Source organism: Ornithodoros turicata, unplaced genomic scaffold (assembly GCF_037126465.1).
Source record: "Ornithodoros turicata isolate Travis unplaced genomic scaffold, ASM3712646v1 Chromosome62, whole genome shotgun sequence".
NCBI lineage: Eukaryota > Metazoa > Arthropoda > Arachnida > Ixodida > Argasidae > Ornithodoros > Ornithodoros turicata.
The window spans coordinates 54,591-76,838 of record NW_026999386.1 but is presented as its reverse complement, the minus strand read 5'-3'; the positions used below and the strand labels follow the sequence as shown (position 1 = coordinate 76,838).

General features: G+C 44.3%; 2 protein-coding genes across 2 annotated transcripts; both read left to right on the top strand.

Moving 5' to 3' along the window:
• Positions 1–398: 398 nt before the first annotated feature.
• Positions 399–14,618, top strand: LOC135374449 (small ribosomal subunit protein uS13). The gene is made up of 5 exons (XM_064607408.1): positions 399–505; positions 673–771; positions 839–925; positions 4,343–4,536; positions 14,511–14,618. Exons 1-5 carry the CDS (start codon positions 503–505, stop codon positions 14,587–14,589), a joined length of 462 nt encoding a protein of 153 aa, XP_064463478.1. The 5' UTR covers positions 399–502; the 3' UTR covers positions 14,590–14,618.
• A 6,471-nt stretch (positions 14,619–21,089) lies between these two features.
• LOC135374453 (uncharacterized) lies at positions 21,090–21,833 on the top strand. The gene has a single exon (XM_064607411.1). It carries the CDS (start codon positions 21,090–21,092, stop codon positions 21,831–21,833), a length of 744 nt encoding a protein of 247 aa, XP_064463481.1.
• The last annotated feature ends 415 nt before the right edge of the window (positions 21,834–22,248 follow it).

Below are 22,248 nucleotides of genomic sequence, written 5' to 3'. Positions count from 1 at the left end.
ACTCAAACTGTATTTGCCGCCGGGTAAAATGCAAGTGTGCTCGATTGAACGTCGGAAGAGCGATCAAGCAACCTGCATCCAGTGCTCGTTTTGGGCAAAAAAACACTTCATAATGGTCAAATAAATGTACAGAATGGACGCCTATTTATTCCTTGATGAAGAGTGACTCACCTGTATAAATTTAGGCCCTGTAACCTTGCCAGTACGGTTGGTACGACCGTAATTGCAAGAAGTTGCCATGATCGCTGCGGCGACTGTTGTGGGCACCGTAAGATGGCGGCCGGTTTCTTCACGCTCGCGCTCCCTATCCGCGATCCAGCCTTTTACAATCGAGATCAGTGGTCGTGACTGCGCCACTGCGCTACTTCTCGCTACAAAGAGGCCTGCTAGGGGGCACCACGATTCATCCATCCAACCGGATGTGGAGCGTGTGTTGTGTCAACCGTGAACCCTTGTGGTGCCTCTTCACTTCCTTTTCATTTCCGGCGTTGTGGGTTCTAAAATGGTATGTCCTCACAAGTTTTTAATCGTTGACATCCTGAAAAAATACACAGTTCTGTGCATAGCCGCATTTGAATAACGTTAGAGGAAGGTTCTTCGTAGTAATTTTGCGAGCTATTCGCGTTAGAATTTTATCGACGACTACGATATGTGTCTGCTTCTCTCTTGCAGTCGCTGGTTATCCCAGACAAGTTTCAGCACATTTTGCGTGTCCTGAACACGAATATTGATGGACGGCGTAAGGTGATGTTCGCCCTTACCGCGATCAAGGTGCGTTTTCATTTTACATTGGTTGTTACAATATGCCGTGCAAACGCTTACTCCACTCCCTGTGTAGGGTGTCGGACGACGCTTCTCAAACATGGTGTGCAAAAAAGCTGACGTGGACCTGAATAAGAGGGCGGGTGAACTTTCGGAGGAGGAGGTACGTATCACACAGAATCCAAAAATATCCCGTGTACCACACCCTGTAATGTTCTGCGTGATAAGTCTATCAACAGCACATGGGTTGTGTTCGTTTTGGACTCCAGAGTCAAGTCAGTCGACTCTTGGTTCGTGAAGATAGAGTGCTTGCAGAAAAAGTTGCGGTTCATGCCTAGTTTAGCGGCGCCACTCGATTTTAAATTTGTAATCTACAGGGTGTGTGCAGAAAAACGTGACCCGCATTTAGGCACGTAGCTTGTTGCCTACCTAACTAACGAACTTCCGGTGGCGCACGATGGTGCATTTATGCGTGCGAAATCTGCAGAAAAATTGTGGAAGCCATACTCAGCTTATAAAATAAGCAGAACAACGAAAACGTCGGCTTCCGTGTATCAGAATAGGGCAACATGGCGGACAACAGGGTGTATGTGAAAGGGCAACATAGTGGACGTAGGAGAGTTGTGTTCAAGTACCGCTAGGGGAGTTATCGGTGCATAACTTGAAACGATGTCCCACATGGATGCTCATCGGCAGTACCCCTAGCGGTGCCTGCACATAACTCTCCTGAAACCGAAATGCACTACCATGCACTGTCATGACCGCCCTATTCTAATGCATGGAAGCGCATGTTTTCGTGCTCTGTTTATTTTTTTACTCCGAGTATGTCTTACAGGATTTTTTTGTAGCTTTCGCACGCATTAATATGCCCTCGTGCGCCACCGGAAGTTCCTCGGCTAAGTAGACAACGAGTTACATGTAAAAATGCGGGTCACGTTTTTTTGCACACACCCTGTACATACCTGGCTGGAACTATGCATGGTGCTTTGTAATCCATAATAATCAAGCGGCGGTTGGTTCCACGAATTCCTCCAGAGATCATTTACTCACGGAAAGTTTCGACAGCGGCGACCATGTCATCTCCATGCGCCCATTGTTTACCTACGATAACCTACGCACACCTCGCACTCTTACCAGCGTACTTTTCGCCTGTTCCCTCTCACTCGCTGCCAAGAGTACACAAGAAAAGCACTACGTCTTGACGGGTGTCATCTGTGATACTCCTACGCATCAGCCATAAAGCCTGGTTTTCCTGGTAGTCCCCCAGCAGTTGTTCGAGACTGTGCTGGCAGAAGACAGTGCCATTTTTATTGCGGAGCAATGAGGAGCGTCAGGAGGAGGCCGACAGTCGTCCGCCAGCGGAGTTGCTGTGCATCTAAGGGTTGATTCACATGATGCCACTTTAGTTGCGAGCAACCAGGTTGTGCCACCAAGTTCCACTGTGTGAACGGCGAGGCTCTGGTTGTGCAACCAGAGTTGCGGAGCCGATTGCTTCACGAGCGATTTCTTCTGCAACTCTAGCTGCAACCTATCAATCACACGGCACTGCCTTGCAAGCGTGACCAATCAGGAGAAGACAGTGAGAAGAAAATATTTTACAGCTGTAGGTGATCAAACCAAGCATACGAAGTGCAGCAGAACGAATTGCTCTCACATGCTTATGAAATTGAAGCTTTGCAACAAAGACAACACCGAGATCACAAATGGTGTCGATTCGGGCTATTTCGCCATCTTGAAAAGTACTGAAATCTGGTTACTTGAGACTTACGCATGAATGAGGTAACTTCAGTTTTTGACGTGCTGATTTTGAGGAAATTAGAAGTACACCAAGAAGTAACACTAAACATCCTCCTGAAGCAGTAAGCAGTCAGATGAGGAGGTTATGCTTTTCATTATTTTGAAGTCATCCGGATACTATAGCATGGTGGAATGTTTAACGCAGGATACAAGATCATTAATAAAAATATTAAACAGTAGAGGTCAGAGATTTGATCTTTGGGGTACACCAGAAGTAGAAATGTAGGTATCAGAGTAGGATCCGGACACACAGTATAAGTGATGCCGTAAGTAAGAGGCAAACACACATACAAGAGTCAGAAACACCATATAAAGTAAGCTTACGAAGGTACAGATCATGGTTCACTAAGAGGGCGCATCAGCTCCCCGTCCCAATGCATTTCCTGGCACCATGCAAACCAGGCAGTGTCTAAAAATATAGTACTAAAGTTTCCGGGCAATAATCAGCGCGTTATGAGGCGGAATTTGTGCTCAGAGACCTTCGTGTCAAGTTCCTTTCATTTTATCTTGTCCATTTATACATAAAGACAGAGTTCAAGGAGTTTTAGGAACTTCCTTTTCTTTTTGTTCCGGGACATTTGGTTGAGAGTCGTTTGATCGAACACAGTTTAATCGAAACGGCAGCGGTCGTCTGATCGATTTTTTTATTGGTTCGCTCGGAGCGTGATGAAACAAAAAAGAATAAAACAAAAAAAGCTTCAGTTCTAAATGCTGTTATCCTAAGGAATATTTCACTCTGTGTAATCCGCTTGCCTATAACCACATTCCTCATCCTAATCCACTTTTTCGCATCCAGAAGGCGATCTGACAACTTGATAGGTTTTTCCTCTCTGACAGATAGTGACTAAACATGGCATACATGCCTTTCACCCCTAGTCCCCCAACACTTTGTCAAATAATAATTGATGTCAATTGTCAAATAATCAACATTTTTGACAAATAATATTTTTGAATGATTTATTCGCAAAAGCACAAATTCATTTTTCAGATGAAATATAAGGAGGTTGTACTGCATTGTTTCCTACTCTGACACAAGATGTTATGTTGTCAAGCGACTGTTATTACTTTTTTTTTTACTCTGTCCTTTTATTATTTGTCACATTGTTCCTCTTGATGTCCGGGGGAAAAAAAGAAACAGCCTCTGTTGGAAATATTGCGGCTCCAGCTGCGAGGCCCCGCCGTTCGACCTTGGCTGGTTTCGTGTGTGTCAACCCAAAGCCTTTATCCCCCCCAATCTGCCTTTATTTGTACGGCTTGGTAAACGGGGACGATTAGAGTCACTAAATAGGAGGATCAGTCAAAACAAAAGAAGGTTCCTGTCACTGGGGGTTCTCCTCTGACGTCATTTTTCGGGGCTCGTGTAATGTGAAAGAAAAAGAACGGAAAACATGGGGGGGAAGGAGTCTGTAAAATATATTACTGAAGTTTCCGGGTAATAATAAGCGGTGTATTTTGCGACAAATTTTGTAAAGTATTTTGCACCAATGCCAAGAAAATGAATTCAGATATCTGGTAATACCTACATGGAACGCGACGTACCTTGCTTATCTTACAAACTTCTGTTGGCGTGTGACGATGCACCTATGGAACGAAAATGGAACACTGGGGCCTCCTTTGCCATTCCGAAGCAATCCAAATGATATTGTTCCCAACATTGCACAGCCGGCAGAATCTTTGGGTCTCTGCAGCCCATAAATGCATTCATAGTACCTTCAATGGTGCCTGGAATCTTGTTGCTGCATGATTGAAGAATGTTCTTGAAAAATATTTTCTTCCATTTCAGGTTGAGAAACTGATAACTATTATGTCGAACCCACGCCAGTACAAGATTCCAGACTGGTTTCTTAACCGTCAAAAGGACATAAAAGATGGCAAGTACAGCCAAGTGACTTCAAACGCACTGGAGAACAAGCTCAGAGAGGATCTTGAGCGGCTGAAGAAGATCCGAGCTCACAGAGGTCTGCGACACTTCTGGGGGTGAGTCATTCAGCTTACCTGTGGGGTCAAGGTGGTGTCTGACAAGGATGAACACATCTTAGTTGTTATCCCCTAACAGTGAACAATTGTTAGAACAAAGTCACTTTTTTCTACTCCTTTCATGCAAAATTTCACCCTGTCCAGAACACATGTGCTTTCAACAGGATTATTCAGTGTACTCTCCGCACAGTACGGAGAGTGAGCCACTGGAAGTATGTACTGATTTACTGATACTTGCACGGGCAAAGCACAGCTTTTGGAAGCTTTCCTCTATGCCAGCATGATTATGTGCCCGTGCCCACATGAAACATTGGTGAATGGCCTATTACATAACCTTTTTCATCCATCGATCTATAGCTGGGAACGTATATGAAAGATGCTACCTGTGATTCAGTACATGAACTCAAACACAACTTGGAATATACGCACACTGCAATGCAGGAAGAAGTACAATAATCCGCTATTTTGCAACATGCGCAGACTTTGATGTGTGTGGAGCAAGGGGTTTCACATCAGAATATCTCATTTGCAGAGGAAGATGACGTATGAATTTGTAACAAGATTTTTCCACTTCGAACCATAGTTTTGGCAGGAACAGCATTGTAGAGCATACAAGAGGTGCACTTGACAATCACACGAGAGCACTATTATAGCAGTCCAAACATTGTTCTGGCTTGTGCTCACGCATCTGCCATGTCATCATTATTGCTTCGGTCGCAGTTGATAGTACCTCTGGCTGCCACTATTACAGATTGTGTATCTACGCGATGCAGCCAAGTCTGAGCTTCTCTTGTGTGGTGTTGATTGGACAAAGAAATGCGAGAAGGTGACGTTCCCGCGTGTGTTCCTTGGATAGTTGGATGCACTGTAGATGACGTACCCTTGATGTCTTCAGCTATTTTGGATGAAGGAAAGAGGAACCTCCAATTTGGCATTTCATTTTTTATTTTTGTTGCAAATGGTGCAGTGGATGAACCCTGGTCCTTCTGTGTTAGTGTTGAGGTGACTGGATCTTCCATACAGTGATGAGAAATTTTTGCACCTTAATGCCCCTTTAACATTAGTGGCTAGCTGTGTTTCTGCCTTGATAAAACCCCACACTATAAAGAGTATGTCTAAGAGGCAGTGTTGCTATTACATTGCACTCGCACCTTGTTATGCAGTAGATGATGCACTTGAATGTCTACACCACTTCATTGAACATTGCTCCTCGTACAGCCACTGAAGCTCATACATGCACAAGGAAACTAAGTACAGTAGAATCTCGATGATACAATCACACAGATTGTACAAAATTGTTCAAAGTCCTAGCTGGAACGCCTTATGTGCAATAGGTTACGTTTCGGGATAGTGCAAGCACTTTTCCGGGCCATGGTGGATGATACAAACAGGCGAGATGCCATGCGCCGGAAGCGATACAGCACATCCGGCGACACGCTGCGTGGACAATGCTACGCATGCGCAATCAGTTGCAGTCACGGCATACATCGATCTTATATTGCTACCTGGAGGATGGTACGTCACAATACTTGAGGACTTCACATTAGAAAAATATTACTGCCCTCGCTCTAAAGAGTAAGAGCAGGTTCTCATCGTGATGGACCCCTCCACGGTGAACGATTATGACGCAGAGTTGAAGAGAGACAGACCTTTCGCCTTGCAAAAGCACGATGGTTGAAGCACCTCAACTGGGACTTTCTGATACCGACAGTCGCGACAACGATGAAACAAGCAATGTCTGGGTCGTAGTGGATTATACGAACAAGCAAGGCGCTTGTGCATGGAAAACAACAGCGCTGCACAACTGGCTCTGGTGCCTTGCTGAGTAAACCACATGCGTGTGATTTTATGTGCTTTAAAAGTGCGTATCAAACTTGCACGAAAGATAATGTTACAATGTTCTTCAGTTCTGTAGTCACTATGTTCTTCAGTTAATATAAGAAGCTCCAAACTAACTTCTCTTGCCACGAGTAAAGAAAAAATACGCAGCAAATATGTGTTTCCTGCACTTTGGTATGCTCATCTGCCTCATTTCTGATCATACGAATTGTGCATGATGCAAATATTTTCCGCAACCCCCCGAGAGATTTTTTATCATCGAGATCCTACTGTATATATTATGCGACTTCTCCATACATTGCAAACGTAGCAGGTAAACAAAAATTCTGAATGTCGATAAGGAATTGGGCTAGTTGGTATTCACTAATATTTGAACAGAAGTGCAAGCTACAGGAAAAAAGGTGAAAAACAGCGCAGCACTACTCTCAGCTCGAGGCTTCATTAAGCAAGTATGTGGCTTTTTCGTAAACCCCTACACAAGAGAAGTAAGATGCACCCAAAATGCTGCATACAGAGTTTATCCAGAAGCAACACTATATAGTGAACTTCCGTTAACTTGCTCCTGATGGGAACTTGAAATTTGATCGAATTATCCAAAGGTCCAATTAAAGACTGGGTGGAAAAGCGAACCAGGTCAGTGTCACTTAAAATCCAAGAATAGTCAGATTGTCCGTTGCGCTTGAAACACTCATTTGAAAATATGCCACGTAGCGCACTGATGTGATGGAACGCCCTTTCTGCGTTGTCTTTGTACGACGAGTTCCAGGGTGTTGAGTCTTGTTTCAATGGCGGCTCACACTGCGTACCCTCGGCGAAATCATCTGAAGTTTTGAACATTGCTCACAATATCGGCGTCCGTAAGTGCCCACGTTTGTTTCCACAAAGTCATGGAACGTAAAAGATCCGGAGAGCTAACTATTGGCGTATTCAGGTGGTCATTTCGTTTTTTTTCTTCCAGATCCCAAGCAGTCATGTTTGCTTGATCATAGCGCAGCTATCTCGCATGTTAGTGTGGCACTTTCCGAGCGCCAGGAATTTGCCGGCAAGCACCTTTTTTGCTCAGCTTCAATAGAACTAAACAGTGGCTCCTCAGCTATATGCGGTGTTGTCACACCACAAGGGTAGCAAGGGCCTGCACATCGAAGGTCACATGGGTTAGCAGGCGATGAAACCCGAAGACTGTTAACCGCGATGCCCCTAGCATGATCCAACTGACTAAAACAGCTAGATTCCTGGCACTCGCGTTCGGGTGGCAACAGTTGCATGATCCAGCGCGGGTATAAGAAAGGATCGCTTGTGGAGCTAGTATGGATCAGTACCAGCGCGCCCAAGGTGAAGTGTCCCTTAAGTTCCTGTGCACTGCCGAGGTAATGCTTAGTGTTCTATCCCTACCGCACAGCAATGCTGAGTTTAAGCGACAGTTGCACATGGTGAAAAAAAAACGTGCCTTTGTATCCAACAAAACTCGTTCGGGTGTTTTCTCCTGACAGAATGACTTACTCAGAGGACCTCTTGAAGAAGGCAAAGTCTGCTGCTACAAAACTTTTCCAATAATAAGTTGTGTCTGATAAACTGCCGGGGCAAAGCCTGCTGTTGTATGTGGAAATAAAGGTCTTCCCTTCCATAAAATACCAAGTATTTCTCGCGCAAACGAAACACCCCCCCTGGCTTGGTTTTCCCAAACTTGGCAGATCTGTGCATAGATTGCAGCTGCAGAGGCTCCAGTGGCAACGACATGAGTGGGCGGGGATCAGAAGAGAAAGGAGCCGTCCAAATCCTTTTCGAAAGGCCATGCTCTCATTGGTGGTGTAGGGAATGACGTTTGCGCATTTTCCAGAAAAGGCATACTTTCAACATCTGGAGTCTGTTCTTGTCATGTATTCCATCAAATAAGTGAACCTATGCCACTATTTCACATGGGATTTTTGATACCACGAGGAATAAAATGTCATCATACTTTCAAGATCGATTGGAAAGGATGTGACCATCCCTTTAATATTGCCAAGGGCACATGCATCGGAATCTTTTTCGTATAGGGTCAAGTCCAACTTGAAAGGATTCGTACATTGCAGGATGGTTAGAGATGACAAAACCACACTTGCAGAAGAATTTATATAGTTTCTTTATCTATGGGCTATCACTTCTTTGCAGAGATGTCTTTTCGGAACATCTTTGAGAATGGCTACCTTGGTGCCACCAGTAGTGTCTGTATTTGCCATGTGTTGCCGGAGTTGCTGGCTCCGTCCAGAAAACTGAGAGGACTGAAAAATTCTGCCTGGTGAAACGTGGGGAAAAAGATTAGACATTTCCTTCTCACCTGAGACGATGTGGCAGGCTTGCCATTGGTTGTACTGACACAGTGCCAGCATGCAATAGAGGGGATCTACAAACCCGATTGCCGCTACCAAATGTGTATTATTGGTACTGTTCACTTGTCATCCTCCACTAGAGCTCTTTGGCTTCCATCCCTCTTGCTTTGTGATATCACTTGCACCAGCTCTGTAGCTGACAGAATCCCCCAAATGCTTAGTGAACCATCAACACTCGTAATGAACTCTCAAAGGAGAAAATGTAGGTAATATTGATAAGCTTGTCCTTCTTGAGCCACCAGTTTTTTTCTTTTTAGTGTTTGTTAAGCATGAGTTTTTTTGCAAACTACATTATCTGCAGCTAGTTTTGGGCTTTCATATAGACTGTTGCTGGGTGCCGCGTTTTTCTCCATTTCATTTGAACTTCTCACAACATGCGGGGGTTATTTAATCTTTTTATGCGCCACACGAGTTTTTTTATGTATTCCTTTTCATTTTCACCTGCTGGTGTGCTTTTTGCGATAAAATGATATTTTCTCGCGTTAGAAATATCTCGCGCTCATTTGAAATATTGTACACATTTTCAGTGTCCTTCACAAACCAGATCCCTTGAGATAGATTTTCCTTCCTCACGAGCACACAACCTGCCTAGGGAAGCCTTATCTTCTTACCTAATTTAAAAATTTTAAATTTAAATTTAAACATTTAAATTTTAAAGTTGTATTAGATGGACACACAGAATATCAGTTTTAATTAATGCCAGCCTACTGTATGGGTTAAATTGGCAACATTGGTTGGTACAGTAATGTCGAGCACAAATTTTCATATCAGATGCACGTTTTTTCATATCAGACGCACATTTTTTTTTCTCTATGGTTTCGTATCTGTGCAATGGAAAAACACTTTTGGTCTTGGTTTGGGACCGATCAGAAGGCTTCTATGATCAAAGTGCATGAAAAATGCTTATTTTGCCATATTATCAGGTGCAAGAGCTTACTTTTTATTCATAGATGATTTTGCTGGTTTGAGGACTGCGTTGAGTCATCTTTCGGGAAAATTTTGGTCGGAATTGAATATTTTCAATGTTTCGGTGGGGTGAGGTGCAGTGTTCAGCCCATACCCTGGCTGCTCCATCCTCCTGTGCATGCATGGCTGATGGGCCATGCTTCACCTTCGCAGCATTACCGTTACGAAGATGCGTGCCGTTTGCATTTTAATCTGCGTGATGCAGTCCCGAACGCCAAGCCTGAGTATGGGCAACATGAAGGATATGAACATGTGTATGTTCGTGATTATGTTGCCCATCCTCAGGCTTGTTTTGTTATAAGTTTTGTCCACCAGCTAGTCTGTGTATGTTATCTTATGATTTATATCTGTGGTACAAGTATTCTTTGTTGTGTGCTGCAGAACGAAGGTGGCTTTATTTTACCGTGTTGTTCCTGGGCCATTCCGCGCCAAATGATCCAGAGGTGCCGCTTGACCCCCCCAAGAATTTTAGGTGAATTTTTTTGGTGGTTCCTTATGACTCCGAAGGCAACAGAACATCGGTCTTTTCAAACGAAATTGAAATTTAAGGGGTGCAGAGTCCATCCAAGATGCAGTGCTTGACAAAAACCTATGGGTAGTTTCATTTTAAAGGAGCATTAAAGTGGTATCTAACATTTCCAAAAACTGCTGTCATCTTGTAAAGCAGTATGTGAAAAGCATTCCCACAAAATATTTCTGTCCAAAGTTGTTTCACCATGGTGCAGTTAATTTGGAAAATCGCTGCCGCGGTGACAGGCCAGAGCGCTCCAACTGCAGACCACACACACACTGTACTGTGATGTTGGTGGTAGAGAACCCCTCATTCGTTCGTAGGAAAAACTGTCTGCTACGAACATTGCGAGCTGTTACTTGTTGACTTCTATTCTTTATATGATTTATATCACGTTTTCTAAAAAAAAAACAAAGCATATATGCAGCCTGAGGAAATAAGATTACGATCCCAAGAGTAATATATCCGTGGCTTCTGTACAATCTCAGAATTCACAGTAGCAGAAAGCAAGCGATGGCGGCGGTATTGTGGCGCCACCTCTGTTAGCCACTGAACCAACTGTGCGGTGAAAAGGGTCGGACAGGCTGCACACTGTCGGGAAGCACAGGGTTTTTGCTGTACCAGTGCAGTTAATTTTGACCTGCCCCCTCTCGTTCTTCCAGTGGTGTCTGCTGCCCCAGAAAATCGTGGTGGTGTCGTGGACAGCCTTCAAACCCTCCGTTTCGGACATCACGTAGCCGGAGAACGCATGGCGTTTCCGAAGCGGTAGCAGACGCTCCGGCCTGCGTGATGTTGCTCCCCTCGATCATGTGATCTCAGGTCCAATGAGGAGCGTCCTTACCACTTGCGTCACATAGTGACACGCGTGGTGGCGCTCATCACGTGTCTATCGTGAAGGTGAAGGAGTGTGTTTCGTGCACGGGAGGTTCGGGGAGCTATTGCAGGTGTCCCAATTTCGCTACGGTTGCACTAATTGTGGGGAAACTGTTTTTGGCCGCCTAACATTCCATACTGACCAAAAACAAACAAAGTTGTGGGCCTCTAGATTGAAGCAAATTGGTAATAAAGTTTGGCCTTCTTGAACGTTTATGCCAAGTTTGGCATTTTTTAACAGAAAATCTGTGACCCTCAGAGTTCTGTGGGTGGCAGTTGACAGTGTCTATGGTGCAGCCTATAATCACAAACAACCTCCAGTTCCTAGGCATTAAATCAGCGGTACTAGATCCCGTCAAAGTCAGTCTAAATGAAAGCACGCTCAAGCAGCCTCAGACTTTCCTCCTCTCCCATGCGGAAACTACTCCACGCATGAGCGTCGCACGTGGCGCGATTTGTCGTTTGAGCTGTCCTGTAACATATATTTTTTCTGGGTGAATTAAAAAATGCGACTTTCACTGGTTGTTCGATTTAAAATGAAACTACCCCTATGTCGTTTTAAGCAGGGATGGAAGCGGTATTTTTTTCCGGCCTGGTTCGGGTTCAGGCATATTGGTTCGGTTCGGGTTTAGCTCCGCTGATCCGAAATGATCAGCTTGAACAGGTTCATGTATATCGGTTTGGTGCAGGTTTGACTGCGGGAGAAACGAGGGTGGGGAGGGGAGTCATCAAGACACTTAGAGATTGGAACCGTTACTTTTTGCGGTCCTGGTTTAACCGGTTCATCGGCAGTAATTTTGCTACATGAAAGCGAGCTTACCCTCACCGCACACGGTTGTAAGAGAAAGGTGTGTAGAAGAGATGGTGTTCCTCTACATGAGTCCTGACTGGCGATGATGGAATGTCCCAGCGGGCAGATGGTCGTGGCTTCACACTAGGACAGTGCTGGTAGAACTGGCTGCCAGGCGCAGTGGCATGTGTCAGCAGAGGCACGTCTTCGTTATCCACAGGCCGCCACATCACTCCCCCCACTCAGACAGGCAGTGCATGCAGTTGAGGTCCGCGTTGATACCATGAAGAGAATGAGGACGACTCGTGGATGTTGGACGACTGGACACATAGCTTGTGATTGTGGCTGTTGATGCAGCAGCAGCGGGATGGTGGGAACAAGAGTGCTGCGATTCAGCGGGTTCCAGTGATTAGATGTGAATGTCGAGTGCTTGACTGCTTGGATGCTTGAGTTGCCGCTGATTGTGTTGAGTGGCGCTGAGTGTGTTGTGTGGCATTGAGTGATCGTTACTGCGTTGCTTGTTGCTCAGTAAGTGCATTGAGTGATCGTTGCTGAGTGGGCGACAGTACCGCGACCGGTACGTAAGCGTGGATGCGCTGTTTGTCGCCATAGAAATGCTGGGGAGGACCATCATGAGGCAGGCGGAGGCCGGAAACTCAGCTTACTGTGGTCTTCCTGCGGGTAGCCGATGAAAGTGAGGTCCCGATGCGACTTGTCCGCCAGAAGGTGGTTCTCTGCTGCTTTGCCGCCGAAATATTTAGGATGGTGAATGGCCGAATTACGCTGAACATGCTGTTCACCAAATGTAGAGATGGTAATTCCCCTACATGAGTCCTGAACGGCGGTGATGGAATGTCCCAGCGGGCAGATGGTCGTGGCCTCACACTAGGACGGTGCCTGTAGAACGGGCTGCCAGGCACAGTGGCACGTCTTCGTCATCCACGGGCCACAGGTGTGAGATAACTGTTTCAGGAAGCGTCTACTGCTGCCTCGGGTAGACCACTTGCTTCACAAGAGGAAGCGTTCTTAGGGAAACTCAAAGTTTTGCATAGTTTCGGTTTCACTCTCTGCTCCTTCGTTGCACAAGATGATCAGGGCATCTGAATGGAGTAGCTGGGCTCTGATATTTTATTGTGTTGCACTCCCGTGGTCGTCTGCTAAAAACGAAAAGCGAAGTGCTGGAAGCCTTTTGGCAGAATCCGGTCAGGGCCGCCATTTGTTCCGGCAAAAAACTGGCGGTACAGTCACAAACTTCCAAAAAAAAAGGTCGGTCGATAGTACAATTAGGTATTTCTTTCCACAGACGTCTACAAAACTAACTTTGGGTAACGTTTTCTTAAACAAAACTAAACACTGTCCGGCCTGTGTTGGTCCTGCAGCAAGGGCAATTTCGTAAAGGAGGCTTCACCTCATGCACGTAAGCATCAGGTGAAGCCCACTTTCAGGTTGTCGTTCATATTCGTGGAATAGTCGAATATTCGAAAAATCGAATATTGGATATTCGATTCGCGTTTCAAATAGTTCGAGCGTTTGATATTCGACTCAAATTCGAATATTCGCACACCCCTAAAAATAACGTTTTTTTTTTTTTTTTTTTTTTCTGTTTTGGTTCGGGTTCTGTACCGGTTCCTATCCCTGGTTTTAAGCAGGAATTACAGCCAATGTAAGGCACGGAGCATGTTAAAAACCATCTTATTTGATAGGGGAGGGTTAAATTTACTGTGTGTAAGCAATTATCACATCGCACTCAACGGGCTCTGCGCTTGTGGCCTGCACGAAATTTGCAAGTTTACCAATTTTTTGCAATAAAAAATTCCGGAATTCTTCAAAATTTCTTGTTGCATAGTCCCCGTGCGTACAGCACATAAGTTACCTTCATTTTAAAAAAAATTTGAGTAACAAAAAGTACCTCTGAGATTTTTTGCTACACCTTGCTAGGAAGACGGTGCATTGAATGACACCTTGATCACGCTTCTATCCAGACCTCCTCACACCGAATTTTCCGAATGTGCAACTTTTTTGCACAACTTCCCAATTACAAGTGTAAGAACAAGAAATTCCAGAATTTTGTATTGCAAAAAAATTGATAAACTTGCACAAATCTTGCAAAGTCATCGTCGTCGAGCCCGTCGAGTGTGATGATGAAAATTGCTTACATACTGTAAAATGAACTCTCCTCTATCAAATAAGACGCTTTTTAACATGCTCCTTACGTGGGTCGTAATGCCTGCTTAAAACGACATAGGTTTTCGCCAAGCACATCATCTTTGAGGGGCTCTGCACCCTATAAATTTCGATTTCGTTAGAAAAGACCAATGTTCTGTTGCTTTCGGAGTCATATGGAACCACCAAAAAAATTCACATAAAATTCTGGGGGAGGGGGGGGGGTTTGAGTGGATCACTTGGCGTGGAATGGCCCTCGTAAAAAAATATTTTTTAAATGGGCGTTTGTGTCATTGCTTTCGTACCAAGAACAATGAAAAACATTGCATGTATTGAGGATTTATACTGCACATTTCGAAGATTTTCAGTGCGTAGTTGCATGCTTATTCAAGGAGTTTTTAGTGCATATGTGTCCGCGCCCTAGTAATGTCTTTCATTTGAAACTCATTCCCGTCTGTTTCAGCCTCCGTGTTCGTGGCCAGCATACGAAGACCACTGGCAGAAGGGGCAGGACTGTTGGTGTCTCCAAAAAGAAGAACTGAGAAAGTCAATAAATGCATAGTTCAAAGCAGTGTTTGCTGACTGAGCCAGTTAAGCGAGTATGATACCACTCAAATCCACTCAATGTTTATACCTAGAAGTGGATATCATAAGTGGGATTGTTTTATGAAGCTTAGGTTGTCATTTTTGAGTGACCTTTCTTGCTAGCATATACATATGACAAGCCATGATCTTGTGCCAGAGATGTGCAGTAGTTAACTACTGCTTGGTAGGTAAAAGGTAGAAACAACACGGCACTGTCTTTTAAATAAAAATCTAAATCTTTTAAAATAGAACATTACAGGTCAGCTGCGCTGATTTCGCGATGTGTTAAAACTGTTGTGATATTCAGAACGAGCCCCCGAAACGCACCTTCGTTTCTCAATTTTGTCTTCCTATTACAATAATTAATTGATCAAAGAAACCAAAAGAAGCTATGGGCGCAGCCATTTTTGTGACTTAGATGGGAAAAACCTGCTCCATCTCCGTAAATAGAGAACCTTGCTTTTGATTGGATGAAAGCTGAGGAAGGTTTCTCTGACTTCCCTGGCGGCCTCTGCCATTTGTGAGGAAATGCAGTTATGGCGGCCGGCTACGATGAGTGTTTCGTCCGAGGTACTCCCGAGAACTATTGAACGATGGAAAAAACAACTGCGAACTCACCTCAACATTTTGGACGTGAAATTGTGATTATATGCTCGAGAACTTCGCAGTTCAACCGTTCAGCTGCCATTCACGTCGACCCGTTTGCTGCTTTTACTGCAAGTGCAGGAATGGGAGCGATTGAACAACATGACTTTTAGTGAGGTGGTCGTTTGAGCATGGTCGTCAAAGAAAGAAGGCTGTATTTCTGCCCGTGTGCACACCGTGCGATTGCCCGGCTTCTTACACAAGATGCATATATTGTGCAGCATCATAGCGTGACCGCAGTGACCAACGTATGAATGTATCGTTATTCTTCGAACTGCATTCGTTCAACCATTCGTCGGTTATATGAGAATGGTCATGAGAGTTGCCCCGCACAAAAAGTGTTTGATGTAGTGTGTTGTTTATCTCGTAGAGCGCATCTCGGCATGTAGATCGAGAGCCCTTATACGTATTTTTTGCATGTTTACTCGAGTGTGCGCATTGCTCTATACCACACAGGCCATATTTCATTTATAATAGTTTCGCAAATACGCAAAAGTACGCAAAAGTTTCGCAAAAGTACGGGTCGATCTCATCCTGCTTTTGAGTTAGGCATAGTGTCTTCAAATCAGGGTCTGTGTATCCTGTTTGCTGGGCCGAAGAGATGTTATTAAGGGTAGTGCAACATTTCCCACTTCTTGAACCATGCTAACATTGCCAGGATAAGGAACATGACACTGTGCTGTGTATTCCACACTCAGTTCTCTTGCGACGTAAACCCCCCATTTATTATACTGTGTACTCCACATGTTCAACCGGACAGCACTTCCCATACCCTAATTTTTTTTTAACATGTGCTTAAAATTGCACAACTGCCACTTAAGAAACTTTGCCACCAAATTAGTCAGTGACAAAAGGTATATGTACTTTATTACAAATTTAATAACCTTTGTGGAAATGGTTGATGCTGTCCTCTGCCTTGTATGGTGCACTTCGTAGCAAAATACACAGTCCAAATGTTTTCCTTGTCCACAAATGCCCCGTCAAAGCTGAAAGACCCTGATCAAAATGGGGAAGCCCGGGCTTGCTCAACGTAAATGACTGAATGCTCAGCAACTAAGGCTGGTGATGCCGAAGACTCAATATTTCTAGGTTAAAAAAAAACAATGTGCTGTACCAAGTGTATTCAAATACAAATATACTTTGTTTTAGCTATGTGCATGTTAGCAGATGACCGACAGGTGACCGATGACACACAATGGCATCAAGGGTGAGAACACAAGTATACTACCACAACAGGCACTGTCCAGAAATTCTATATCACCATTTGTTAGAAAGCGATAACCACGCATAGCCTACGGATCATATTGAGCTCCTTCCATTATTTTTTTTATTGACAGCACATTGGCTGCCATCCAGTTCATGAAAGTGACCTTTATCGTTGAAACGACGGTTCAATAGTAAGCGAGCTGGCAATAGTGTCCATGATGGCGAGACCTGAAGAGGAGATACAAGAAGGGACATACACACACAATGTTGAGACACTGTGTATGCTAAAGTTGTTGTGTATGCCCCTTCCTATCCCTTGCCTCATGGTTTTTGCTATGGACCTTCATCATGTTTCCTTCCAGAAACTCTACATATTTTTATGTAGAATTGTGAAGGTACAGCCAGGCACTGTTCGTAAATCGCAGTACTTTTCTTGAAAAGAGAATCCATAGAAGGTACACAGTCATCTTCAGCATTGCACATATCTATGGGACATGTTAATCACTTTGGAATGTCACAGACATGCCATGGAGGCCGGCACATGATTAGTGCTGTTGAACAGACAACTATTTGTCATGTTTCAGGCACAAAAAGCAGTTTTGGCACTTCTATGTTGAGACAGATGCATTTCTACATACTATGCCATGACACAAATATATCAAGCAACAAATGTACGCTCTACTTTATTATGGTTATTAGTCAACACTGCCAAGAATGTGGGAACAATCTTGTACCACCTACACTGTTCAAAAGTACCTTCACACACAACACATCGTAGGTCAACGAGAGTCCAGAATGATGTCCTCTCACCCCCCATTGGCTGAAAACATTTTTCTACAAAATGTTTTGTTGGGCTAGTTGGTAATTCATTGCTAGACCGGGAAAAAACACAGCGCGAAACAGACAACCACGGGAGGAACATGAGAGACACACGGGCGCTGACTCCAACTGAACTTTACTGCACAGGAGGGTGCGCCGCAACAGGAAAGAGCAAAAAAAAAAAAGGAAAAGCAGGTAGATAAGAACAACCAGAACAACTTAAAAATTTACTAGACAACCTAGTTCTTCGCCTGTTCAAGTAACCGCCTCTCACCCGAGGCAAGCGAGATAGATGTATCGCTGATACAGAGAGAACCTTTTTTTCCGATAAAGAAGGGAATTTCACGGGCAAATTTATCTCTGCACCTGCCCATAATCCTAATTGATTTAAAATCGGGGGTACATTTGCATTTTTTACAGTGAGTGGCTAGGTGCACTTTGTCCGTACTTTTTAAAGGGACGGTCTCGTACAGATCGAGCGATTCCGAAACTTAGCTGAAATTATATTCAAGAGTGCTACAGAAACACAGTCGCGAAGTTTCAACCAGAACAACGAAGTGGTTTTCGAGAAATTTGAAGGAATATGCCGTGACAGCAGACGACGGAAGTCGCAGCTGGATTCAACTCCCTCTCATGCAACGTCATATGTGACGTGGTTATGGTATTTATGGTGGCAGGTCGCCCATTGGGCGACTGAAGCACAATGCACAATACAGTCGGAGGTGTATGCGCTTTGCGCTTGGAAGTTGTCACGCGCGACGTCGTAATGTCTGATAGCAAATTTAGCGATAGTGACGGGCCCCTGTCACTAAGCGGTGAAGATGAGCTCATCGGCGCCGATCGATTGAAGAACCGGGGACGTTGATGAACCTTTAGCTACTGACCCTTGCCACAACAACGTGGTTAGCCAGTGAAAGTAGTGGATGATCCGGAATCGATGGACGGGTAAGACTCATCCATAAAAGCGCACGTTTTTGCTTATATATGTTCCGCCTGATCGTGACACCATTCTAAATTGTACAAACATTGCAGGTGTGTGTGTAGCCACTGCTCGCCAATACCAGCATGTGTTGTGCGCACAATCCGGAACCTGTTTCGATCCGTCTCGTACACATGGTGTTGTATTCTCCTGAAAGGGGTTGTAAGGTTTGTTTTTGTTGCGCAGCTTTTTATTTGCATATAAAAATGTGTGTTTCATGGTACGTTATGCAAAATTTCAGATTTGGGCATTTCGTCATATGTATCAGAACTTGGATAGACTGCTGAAGAAAGCTGCTCTCTCTATCCATTCCCGCAAGCGGCACGAGGTTGTCAACGTGATAAGTGAAGGCTTTCCATTCATATCATTACACCTGGAGCAAATGACAAAATCAAGGATAAGCTGATCTACGTCAACGTCTTCAATTACCCCTGGCCTATGAAAAAAAAAAAGCCCTTTTCAGGACCATCCAACATATCTGCATCAAAGACCATGCTTCTGCATCGAATAAGCCCTTATCATCATTGATGATTATAATATTTCATATCAAAAATACCTAGACATGCATTACGAATGTGCAAGATGGAAAAGCCGTATTTTTGCTAATGTTACACCGGTGTGTTCATGAGCCCATACTGGCTCAGATTTTGATTGTGTCAGGGGTTGCACACTAAGATGTCCAGCACGTTGAATATGAAAGATGTGTAGATGTTTAAAAAATATGAAAAATACCTAGACGTGCATGACAAATTTGCAAGATCTAACAGCGGTTTGCAACATGTTTACATGTCGTCAGTCTTATTTTTGCTCATGCTACACCGGTGTGTTCATGAGCCCATACTGGCTCAGATTTTGATCGTGTCAGGGGTTCCACACTAAGATGTCCAGCACGTTGAATATAAACGACTTGGAAATGTTTAAAAACTTTCAAAAATATCAAAAATACCTAGACGTCCATGACAAATTTGTAAGATGGAACAGCGGTTTGCAACATGTTTACATGTCGTCTGGCTTATTGTTGCTCATGTTACACCGGTGTGTTCACGAGCCCATACTGGCTCAGATTTTGATCGTGTCAGGGGTTCCACACTAAGATGTCCAGCACGTTGAATATAAAAGATGTGGAAATGTTTAAAAACTTTCAAAAATATCAAAAATACCTAGACATCCATGACAAATTTGTAAGATGGAACAGCGGTTTGCAACATGTTTACATGTCGTCTGGCTTATTGTTGCTCATGTTACACCGGTGTGTCCAAGAGCCCATACTGGCTCACATTTTGATTGTGTCAGGGGTTGCACACTAACATGTCCAGCACGTTGAATATAAAAGATGTGGAAATGTTTAAAAAATATGAAAAATACCTAGACGTGCATGACAAATTTGTAAGATGGAACAGCGGTTTGCAACTTGTCGTCATGTCGTCAGTCTTATTTTTGCTCATGTTACACCGGTGTGTTCATGAGCCCATACTGGCTCACATTTTGATTCGATATCAGGAGTTGCAGACTAACATGTCCAACACGTTGAATATAAAGGTTGCGGAAGATGAGTGTTTATGTAGTCATCTTTTATTGTCCCTTATTGTAATGTACGTCCACAGCACTGACCAATTGTGTTAAAACTGGGCTGTTGGTATCGAGTAGTCATAATGATGTTCAAGCAGCAAGCTCTGAGCAACCTGTCGTCCTGTCCTGTCAACAAGGTTGTCTTGTCTTTTGCTGCTTGAACATCATATAATCACAACACTGATTTGTGGATATAACTTACATATTTATATTATGCAATACTTTTCTCACATCAGCAATGTGCAGGGAAAAATTAAATAGAGCTGTGAAGCCTGCGAATTGGAGTTGTTATATTTGTGACCCATTAATAGGTGTTGATTCTGGCACAGGAAGGAGTGCCACTCTGATCAGTTAGTGTCAGCTACTGAAGGGGTACAAGACAACATTATTGAGCATAGTTTGGCGATATACTGCTCCGGTAGGAATAATACCTTAGAGAGGCTATATGCAAAACAAACTGATGTAGCCTGCTGGATCAAGCACTTCCTTCCCGCAATACTACCGCGGTACGCGGGACTGCCGTTTCGTGCGGTGCCGACAATTTCTGTACACATCACTGTTGGCTGTTATCAACAAAGTAATACCTACATTTCAATACTGCGCGTATCCAGTTCTTTGGACACCGTTGCCGCTAACAGTTGACTGCGTGACAGTCGACATCTTTTAGTTTGAGCTGCGTCCGGCGCCGTCCCATACATATCGTGCTCGCAGAACGTCTCTTACCTCATATGCATCGTGAACAAAACGTGCGGAGTACACGCACGCGTGCGACAATCAGACCTTTTGTTGAAGATGCTTGAGTATGTGCCTCCTATTTAGAGATGTATAAGCCAGATGGCATCACTCCTCACGGGCGCATCATATAACACCCCTGCTCAGACGCCCTCTGTACGCTCCACAAATATATATATAGTGTGCACGCAAGTGTACCTCTCTCTCTCTGTACGCAGCAATGTAGTCAACCAGTTATACAGTTCAATAAACGTCCTATAAGGACACGAAACATGGTGTCAGAAGTGGGATGTCACCTGCATCACCTTGTAGAGGAAGACCACGTCCGTGTGAGGCCACGTCCATCTGCCCGCTGGGACATTCCATCAACCTCATCTAGCAAGGTGTAACAACAGCGGCTTTCCGACAGAACAGAAGTTCGAGTGCCGATCGTGAGCACAACGTTTTGAAGACGCCTTTGATCTCGCACGCCCGCCCAGCAAGGTAGGCCTGTCATATAGTTTCGGAATGGCGATGGCCAAAGTTGAAACGCCGCAAGGAATGTGCTTTAAAGGTGATATCGCCACAGAATGGAAGTCTTTCAAACAACGCTTCAAACTATACTTACTAGCAACAGGAGGCAGTAAAAAATCGGATGCAGAGAAGGTTGCCTTATTCTTATCGCTTGGAGGCACAGCTCTCATTGATGTCTATAACACGCTTGACTTCGGAGAGGCAACCGAGGCAACACCAGAGCCAGATTTAGTGTGGAACACGGTTATAGAGAAGCTTGACAAGTATTTTGCGCCTAAGGAAAACGAAATCCAAGCACGGTACTCCTTTCGCTGCCGAGTTCAGGGCACTGATGAAGCCTTTGATACGTTCTTAACGGAGTTGAAGCTGCGTGCCAAAGCATGTAATTTTCAAGCACAAACTGACAAAATGATACGAGACCAAGTTGTCTTCGGGGTTGAAAGTAACGCTCTACGAACAGACATTTTAAAGCACGTGGATCCAACCCTTGACAACGTAGTTAAAATATGTCTTGCACATGAGTCAGCGGCAACGCAACTGAAGGCATTCCAAGACAACTCACCTGCGAAACGAACCGAGAGTGTCATTAACGCCATACGATGCAAAGAACAGCGTTCCAAAACGAAGCCAACTCAGACAGGTAACAACGAAAACAAGAAGGAAGTGCAGAACTGTCGCTATTGTGGGGGACGACATAAGCGGCTGAGAAGTGAATGCCCAGCTTGGACTAAAAATTGAGCAAAGTGCGGTAAAAAGAATCATTTTGCAAAAGTATGCAAAGCGGGCAAAGTTCACGGTTTGCAAGAAGACAGTCCCATTAGTTCTGAAGAGGAAGTGCTTCACGTATCCACAAATAATGACAAGAAACGAATATTCGCAACTATGCTACTTGAAGATGGCAGCGCAGTGAAATTCCAGGTAGACAGCGGAGCAACCTTGAACGTGATTCCTGCGAAGTTCGTTGAAGGCAGGAAGCTGAGCCCAACAACAACAGCTCTGAGAGCTTGGAATAGGAGTACAGTTACACCAGTCGGGACCTGCCAACTCTGGATAAGGAATGTAAAGCAACGAAAGACTCGCTCTCTCGTTGAATTTGTTGTGGTAAAAGAAGGTTACACACCTCTACTCGGCAAGGATGTGTCCGAAAAAATGG